Genomic DNA, 9,540 nt, shown 5'->3' with positions numbered 1-9,540 from the left:
AATTGGATAACGTTTCTATGTGTGAAAATTAATATGAATTTAGAAAACAGAACTAGAGAACGAAAATACAAATATTTTGCTGAGGATAATAAGAAACTATATATTATATAGAGCGAGGTACAAAATACACACTGAAGACTTTAATTTCTGTTAAGTGGAGACAATTCATATACAACTTCCCTCATTCTCTCTATTGATAATCCCACATTGCCAGCTTCTAACGCATAGAAAAGAGAAACGTCAAATAAGAGCCAGCAACCCGCAGGATCTGTAAATGAATACCAGAATAAACGATTTTACAATAAGGTCATACGTTACTAAAATGCGTGGAATCCTTACCTTCACCGTAGTTTCCAGTGTAACTACGAAAAAACCCATGCCCGTCAGTTGGAAGGATCTCTGGTTCATAGCTATAGCGCCAATTTTTATCTACACCAATATCTATCTCATGAGCATTGAAAGCAAGAACGCAAAGCAGCAGCGCACTAAAAGACATCATCGCAAATATTGGTCACGTGTACGGGGCCTCCAATTTCTCAGCGACGTTATGCAGCTCGTCATTTCTTCTGAGCAATACAACGAGTCGATTGAGAAAGTGTTTAGCGACAGTTTTCGGATTCGAATCTCTCGAAACATACCCGCCTTATTTCAAGATATCTTCCTCCAGTAAAACTAATCGGTAATTCAAATATACTATGGAGGTGACCAGCAGATACGACTCTCATATGATATTCAAGACCACCATTCATGCTGAGATAGAAACAAATGACAGCATGAATATGTAATTCGGCCAATGTTTGTAGTCGAACGGAACGGCCATTTGAAAGGGCATATTGTGCTCGCCATTCAGAAGGCCATGTATTGGCACCTTAAAGAAAGCCAAGAGAGTGAGCAGGTTGGAGTAGGAGTACAGGAGCGCTGGCATGGTGTGACTGCGTATCTTATGATGAATTGTCTTATAAAGGGTGATTTTTTAAGAGCTTGATAACTTTTTAAAAAAAAAAAAACGCATAAAATTTGCAAAATCTCATCGGTTCTTTATTTGAAACGTTAGATTGGTTCATGACATTTACTTTTTGAAGATAATTTCATTTAAATGTTGACCGCGGCTGCGTCTTAGGTGGTCCATTCGGAAAGTCCAATTTTGGGCAACTTTTTCGAGCATTTCGGCCGGAATAGCCCGAATTTCTTCGGAAATGTTGTCTTCCAAAGCTGGAATAGTTGCTGGCTTATTTCTGTAGACTTTAGACTTGACGTAGCCCCACAAAAAATAGTCTAAAGGCGTTAAATCGCATGATCTTGGTGGCCAACTTACGGGTCCATTTCTTGAGATGAATTGTTCTCCGAAGTTTTCCCTCAAAATGGCCATAGAATCGCGAGCTGTGTGGCATGTAGCGCCATCTTGTTGAAACCACATGTCAACCAAGTTCAGTTCTTCCATTTTTGGCAACAAAAAGTTTGTTAGCATCGAACGATAGCGATCGCCATTCACCGTAACGTTGCGTCCAACAGCATCTTTGAAAAAATACGGTCCAATGATTCCACCAGCGTACAAACCACACCAAACAGTGCATTTTTCGGGATGCATGGGCAGTTCTTGAACGGCTTCTGGTTGCTCTTCACCCCAAATGCGGCAATTTTGCTTATTTACGTAGCCATTCAACCAGAAATGAGCCTCATCGCTGAACAAAATTTGTCGATAAACACATTTCGAACCGAACACTGATTTTGGTAATAAAATTCAATGATTTGCAAGCGTTGCTCGTTAGTAAGTCTATTCATGATGAAATGTCAAAGCATACTGAGCATCTTTCTCTTTGACACCATGTCTGAAATCCCACGTGATCTGTCAAATACTAATGCATGAAAATCCTAACCTCAAAAAAATCACCCGTTACATGCTCCTGGAAATAATACAACAAGTATTAGTGGAACTAATAAAATCTAAGATTAACTTACTCATCGAAATAATTTTAATCAAATAGAATTCTGTCAGGAATGCTTTGAACGCACGCTTGTTGAAGGCGATGCAGCTTAGTCTTAGCATCCGTTCGATGGCGATGATATTGATCTGCATGATCAGCAGAATGTTTTCGAGTAGTAATAAGCTGCATGCGATTCCCAAGTAATGCTGGCACACATCACAAACACACCGGAACCCACGGGAAGGCGATCGACGTGGCGTTACCAAGACGTTGCAGTATCCGCCAAAGGCCACGTTATATTCAGAATGAAAAATAGAATTTGCCAAGAGGGTATTACTCCTCTGCCATTTGGCAGGAGCGGTCGATAATACATTTTATGGGTTCAGCATTCTTCTTCTTAACTGGCGTAGAAACCGCTTACGCGGTTATAGCCGAGTCCACAACAGTGCGCCACGCATCTCTCCTTTTGGCGGTTTGGCGCCAATTGGTAATACCAAGTGAAGACAGGTCCTTCTCCACCTGGTCCTTCCACCGGAGTGGAGGTCTCCCTCTTCCTCGGCTTCCACCAGCGGGTACTGCATCGAAAACTTTCAGAGCTGGGGCACTTTCATCCATTCGAACAACATGACCCAGCCAGCGTAGCCGCTGTCTTTTTATTCGCTGGACTATGTCTATGTCGTCGAACAACACATACAGCTCATCATTCCATCTTCTGCGGTATTCGCCGTTGCCAATGTTTAAGGGACCGTAAATCTTCCGCAAAACCTTTCTCTCGAAAACTCCTAGTGCCGTCTCATCGGATGTTGACACCGTCCACGCTTCTGCACCATAAAGTAGGACGGGAATGATGAGGGACTTGTAGAGTTTAGTTTTTGTTCGTCGAGAGAGGACTTTACTTTTCAATTGCCTACTCAGTCCATAGTAGCACCTGTTGGCAAGAGTGATTCTGCGTTGGATTTCAAGGCTGACATTATTATCGGTGTTAATGTTGGTTCCTAGGTATACGAAATTATCTACAACTTCAAAGTTATGACTGTCAACAGTGACGTGGGAGCCAAGACGCGAATGCGCTGACTGTTTGTTTGATGACAGGAGATATTTCGTCTTGTCCTCGTTCACCACCAGACCCATTCGCTTCGCTTCCTTATCCAGGCGGGAAAAAGCAGAACTAACGGCGCGGGTGTTGTTTCCGATGATATCAATATCATCGGCGTACGCCAGGAGCTGTACACTCTTGTAGAAGATTGTACCTTCTCTATTTAGCTCTGCAGCTCTTATAATTTTCTCCAGCATCAAGTTAAAGAAGTCGCACGATAGCGAGTCACCTTGTCTGAAACCTCGTTTGGTATCGAACGGCTCGGAGAGGTCCTTCCCGATCCTGACGGAGCTTTTGGTGTTGCTCAACGTCAACTTACACAGCCGTATTAGTTTTGCGGGGATACCAAATTCAGACATCGCGGCATAAAGGCAGCTCCTTTTCGTGCTGTCGAAAGCAGCTTTAAAGTCGACAAATAGATGGTGTGTGTCGATCCTTTTTTCACGGGTCTTCTCCAAGATTTGGCGCATGGTGAATATCTGGTCAGTTGTTGATTTTCCAGGTCTAAAGCCACACTGATAAGGTCCAATCAGTTTGTTGACGGTGGGCTTTAGTCTTTCACACAGTACGCTCGATAGAACCTTATAAGCGATGTTAAGGAGGCTTATCCCACGATAGTTGGCGCAGATTGTGGGGTCTCCCTTTTTGTGGATTGGGCAGAGTACACTGAGATTCCAATCGTCGGGCATGCTTTCTTCCGACCATATTTCGCAAAGAAGCTGATGCATGCACCTTATCAGCTCTTCGCCGCCGTATTTGAATAGCTCGGCCGGCAATCCATCGGCCCCCGCCGCCTTGTTGTTCTTCAAGCGGGTAATTGCTATTCTAATTTCTTCACGGTCGGGCAATGGAACATCTGTTTCATCGTCGTCGATTGGGGAATCGGGTTCGCCATCTCCTGGTGTTGTACTTTCACTGCCATTCAGCAGGCTGGAGAAGTGTTCCCTCCACAAACACAGTATACTCTGGTCATCAACCACTAGATCACCGCTGGGGGTCCTACAGGAGTGTGCTCCGGTCTTGAAACCTTCAGTTAGTCGCCGGATCTTTTCGTAAAATTTTCGAGCATTACCCCTGTCGGCCAGCTTGTCAAGCTCTTCATACTCACGCATTTCTGCCTCTTTCTTTCTTTTTCTGCAAATGCGTCTCGCTTCCCTCTTCAGCTCTCGGTATCTTTCCCATCCCGCTCGTGTTGCGGTCGATCGCAACATTGCGAGGTAGGCAGTCTGTTTTCTCTCCACTGCGAGACGACAATCCTCATCATACCAGCTGTTTTTTTGGCTTTTCCGAGTGCTCTCAGAGAGCAGGAGTGCAAGTCGAGTAGAAAATCGTTCGGCTGTCGGTTGTGATTGCAGCTTCTCGATGTCGAACCTTCCTTGTGTTTGTTGACGTGTGCGCTTTTCTACACAGAGGCGGGTGCGTATCTTAGCTGCTACAAGATAGTGGTCCGAGTCGATGTTGGGACCACGAAGCATTAATGGACAGAAATTGAGCGGCAACTTATTGCTTGCAATACTCTAATAAAACTGCACCAAACGCTTGAACTAAGAGCTTATTTATTAGACAAGTCACGGACGTGGTTGTTGCAATTAGGTTTACTTGATCATGGTAGATCCATAATGAAATATTCCGTTTAATGTTTGGAAATTGTACACACCCTTCTTAATATGACCCATTAACTTTAACTCAAATGAGTCCTTTAAAATGTTCTACGAAGGCGTACGAATGGAGAAATTGCCCGAGCAAATGATGGGGTGTCTAAATACATGAAATACGAAATCAATGAGGAATCTTCCTTGTAATGCTTTTTTCGCTTGTAAAATTTATTCATTCTGAAATCTTCATATTCAAGGCGAAAACTATCTCGAGAGTATGAGGTTTATATAAAGCTATGAAAGAGTAAGCTAGTTTGCTTCTACCAGAAGTTAGCTTTTGGGATCGAATTTCTTGAAAAACAAGGAGAAAAGTTCTTAAACTATTGGAAATATATATGTTAAGCAAAGAATCGATGTAAATGTCTCAGATTTGTTGAAGAACTTCCGTAAAAACATTTAGAGAATGTAATTGAAATAGAAACTAAAAGCAACGCTGCCAATATAAGTACAGTTATTATACAAAAATATTTATATTTACATATGTAAATCTATTTATTAATCCCGAGATAATCCATCGCCTTCGGTTAGGAACAGCTGACGTTAAGGCTACCGCTGAATATACGGGAAAACTTAGCCTAAGCCACTTTAATACACGAAGTGACCCGACAGCACAATGTCCATTACCATGCATTACGCAGTCCGATCAAATTACGTCGAATTGAAAGTGAATACAACGGAATTACAAATGGATTTATCGACAAGGAAGTTGAGAAATTGCGGACATTACCACACACTCACACATACAAACCTCACTCGGTTTTTCCACCCTGCTTCGACTGCTCAAAAATTAATTAGTTGAAAGTGTGAACACACACTCGCGTAGCCTTTGTACCGTTAAATTGCCAAAAGGATAACCGACAGCCGAACAAGCAAGGAACATGACCTCTAACACCCGGTGTACTCAAGTGGCCGGCCGGCCGTGTGCATCTGCTCTTGGCGGCGCTGCCCTCAAGGTGTACGCTTGTGACAAAGGTCTGCTGCCGCTTCAGCCGATGCGTCGGTGTAAATATAGCGCATGTAAAACGATATGGAAATGTGCCAAAAATTTGAACAATTCAAAATTACAAAATGAACAACGCAAATACATATGTACATAAGAATATTTATGCGCCAGTCCTTCGCTTGTTTGTGTTGTTATTGTAGCGTTGTTGTTTGCACAGTTGTTTAGACTCAATATGCCGCGGACTGGCGCATGCCATACGGACTGCCATTTGGGGCTTGCAATTGGACTCGAACTCGCCGGCGAAGACGACGACGTTTCGAATTACCGTTGACGGGTGCAAAAGGTGGCAGTTGAGCATTAAATGCAGTTAAATATGCATATGCATATTAGCTATAAATATAGGGATATATGTACACATACATACATACATGGAAAGTGGAAGACCTACGAGTGCCAAGTGTGTAAAACTCCGTTCATTGAAATGTGTCAATGTAATGAATATCAAGTTTTTAAAGTGGCTCAAGCTATTACCTTTTAATTAAGTCGACAAATTTACTTCCCCACTCCACGCTTGCTGATGTGGTTACGGTCCTGGTAATAAATACGGATCGATACGTATACCTGAACTCAGTTTATACGGCCATGATTTCGATATCAAGCTAAAATTTTAAGCTTTAGCTTATTGAACATTATTTGAAATTATTCACATATTGTGGACCCTGCCTTATAACTACAGCCCTCTCATTGGCGATTATGATGATTATATGTCCATTTGCAAAGCAAACTATATTTAAATATGCCCACTTTTATTTTTAATTCACTTTATTTACTTTCTAGACATGCAAACTCTATTTGGTGAGTACTTTTAGTTATCAGTGATGGCGTCATGTTAAGATTGTAGAACATGATAACACATGTAGACAAGTATATTTTCTTAGTTTGAATTTTGTAAACAATTAATAATAATCATAAGTCAGAAAGACAATTTCTGAGAATTAAAAGCATGTTAAATGTGGTGAAATTATCATAATCGACATATTCGAGTTCAACGTCACCGATAGGAAGAGAGCTCAATAGTCTGATTCATGCGATTTTGCTCATTATCAAACTCTTGAACCGATTCTAATACTCTGTCATAATCAATTCTTAATCTTGAGTTTCTGTCGATTTCATAAGAAAATTATCGTACTTTTGGTAACCTAGCACAACATTGCAGGTGTTCGTCTGGATTTTTTTTTTTTGGAACAATGGTCTTAAGTATCAAATTTGAAATACCAACATAACTACAGTGTCGCGAAATTTGTTATACGTTTCAAGTTGTACGCTTTTCAAAAAGATGGACAGACAGACAAAAATGGTAGACATACCCCATTTGTATACATTTCGGTTATTCTATAGTTCTGCAGTCGCCGATATGTGAAACAAACAGCTAGCATATTCTGAGAGTATAGGCATTGGGCGCTTAACACTCTTCACTCTCCGATAACGTTTTTTCTTTTTGTGTTGGCGATTACGCGTTTCCATTTGTTCCAATATTCTATTTTTAGTAGCATTTTAAGTACGTGTGTAAGCGTGAACTGTGCGTATCGCACGTTTCACCAGCGAGTAGCGAACGCGCCAAATGCACAACCAATAAAGAGGTAATGATTGTTTGTGTCAAGCCTACAAAGCGCAATAATTCGACACAGTTAATCTTATCTAACCGATAAGTAATAACCCGACCGTTGCGTTTGCCTCAACTGTGCATCAAATTCTTTCAGTTTGCTAATCAATTGCTGATAAAATAGTAAAAAATGAAATTTCCGATTATAACAGGTGCCGCCGTTGGCGTTCCACATATTGAAACGCAATTCAGTCTACGGAGAACGGTGCTCATAGTATGTACTCGACGGCACATTAATGTACAAAGTGATATCAATGTCGGACGCCGATTCGGAGTCGGAATATACGGATCATCCCAAAAGCCCCATATTGGGAAGGGCACAGTTACCCCCCAAACGTCAGAGAGCAGTACGTAAACGTCAGAAACGAAAGAATAACTTCCAGGGCATACAACGGCGTAGAAAGTATCTGTGTTTGGGCATTGCAGCGCTTGTGACTCTGTGCTTATTGGTAGTTTTCATATCGATCAACAATAACAAAAGAGGTAACCAGCATACACCTTCAAAGACACCTTTGAAGGCTTTAAAAATGGCGGTTTTAAATTGGCAAAGTGATGAAGAGCCTCGTTCTCTATCTTGTACCCGTAGTGTGATGAACACTACTCAACTGAAAGACACACGTAGCTTTGATGCTGTCATAATAAACTCAACTATGAGTAATGTATTAAGCGGTCTTGATTTTAAGTACGTGGATCCAAACGATTCACTTATCATACTCGGTACAAACAAACCGTTACAACTCAACAATATATCGTTGATTGATTTTGATCTGAGTTTTTACGATAAAATATTCTCATATTCCTTGAAATCCGATTTTATTTGGCAATCGCATAAAATATTGCGAAAAAATGATTCCAGAGTTATGGCACCCACATTGTATCCCAATTGGGACGCGCCGAAAGCGAACTTCTCGTCACATACTTCAAGAACATTCTTCTATGAAAGTGTAAGCGAATCATCGCCATTGTCGTTGGCCATATTGAATAGACCCTGTCAACCAGCACGTAAGGAGTTGATCGAACGCATAACACAAAATATGGATGTGCACACTTATGGCGACTGTGGTGAATACAGGTGGGTTAAATGGCATCATAGAGTTGAAGTTAGCCATATCTACATATACTAGATAGAGGACTATAAAAAGATAACTATCGGAATTTTCAATTTAAAAAATGCAGTTACGTATTCTAGGGACAGTAATGATATTCCATATATTCTTTCTTCTATGCAGCTGCGGCGAAGGCATCTGCGAATTCATACCAAATACTCGAGGGAATAGAACTTATAAATTTTTCTTGGCCTTCGAAGAGGAGTTGTGTGAGGACTATGTAAGCAAGAACTTTTTCAGAGCATTGGCAGGTCGACTGCTGCCGGTAGTCTTCGGCGGTGCAAATTATACGCGTTTCGCACCACCCAACTCATACATAAACGCCCGCGATTTTGCGAGTATACGCGAATTAACTGAATACCTGCTCTATCTGGACCAGAACCCCGAGGAACACATAAAATACTTCACATGGCATGATTCGTACCAAATACTACCAAATTCATTCAAGTTGCAGACAATTTGCGATTACTTGACTAATGCTAGAGACACACACATTGCGCTTGACACCATGAAGACGAGAAACACAACAATTGTGAATTGGTTAAGTGAGAATATGTGCAGGCCGTATGAACTGCCCGAAGCGTGGACTACTGGAGCTTCGGATTAATACCGTTAGGATGTTGAAGTAAATGAAGGCGTTACTAATTACATTAATTTTAAGTCAGTTATAGTGCAGTACATGTGTAAGTAATGTAAATTAGCGATAGCGAGCAAGTTGAGCGACTTTTTTCGCCATTAATGCTCGAGATAAGATTGCATGGCTGATATACTTATCGGTATTAAAATATAAAATATATATTTGTAACGTCGTGTGCGTTATATGAGTGATGTGATATTGAATTTTTCTCTTTATTTGCACAGTATTTAATGGGTATAGATTATATTTATGCGTTGAAAATTGTGCTTCTAAAAATAAGTAATAAATAAATGACTCACAATGTCATAAATGCTGTTATTCCCATAAATACATACAATTGAGTGCAATTAAAAGTGTTTTTGTTCATAATTTATTCAACTAAATCGCGCCTAAGGCAATTAGTTGGACTTTGACTGCTCGAACAGAGCATGCAATAGATGATAGATACTGCAGCTTCAAATAAAAAATATTAATTTTAAAAATGCTTACGCACTTAAATAAAAATTAAATACTAA

The 9,540-nt window shown here is 40.7% G+C and overlaps 1 protein-coding gene and 1 pseudogene across 1 annotated transcript; one reads left to right on the top strand and one right to left on the bottom strand.

Moving 5' to 3' along the window:
- Positions 1–217: 217 nt before the first annotated feature.
- On the bottom strand, positions 218–7,001 carry LOC128921764 (odorant receptor 35a-like; annotated as a pseudogene).
- A 454-nt stretch (positions 7,002–7,455) lies between these two features.
- On the top strand, positions 7,456–9,228 carry LOC105212145 (alpha-(1,3)-fucosyltransferase fut-3). The gene is made up of 2 exons (XM_011183942.3): positions 7,456–8,354; positions 8,512–9,228. The coding sequence occupies exons 1-2, from the start codon at positions 7,519–7,521 to the stop codon at positions 8,993–8,995; spliced, it is 1,320 nt and encodes a 439-aa protein (XP_011182244.1). The 5' UTR covers positions 7,456–7,518; the 3' UTR covers positions 8,996–9,228.
- Positions 9,229–9,540: the final 312 nt, after the last annotated feature.

This window comes from Zeugodacus cucurbitae, chromosome 4 (genome assembly GCF_028554725.1).
Source record: "Zeugodacus cucurbitae isolate PBARC_wt_2022May chromosome 4, idZeuCucr1.2, whole genome shotgun sequence".
Taxonomy (NCBI): domain Eukaryota; kingdom Metazoa; phylum Arthropoda; class Insecta; order Diptera; family Tephritidae; genus Zeugodacus; species Zeugodacus cucurbitae.
The sequence above is the reverse complement of the archived record's forward strand: the minus strand, read 5'-3'. Positions and strand labels throughout refer to the sequence as shown.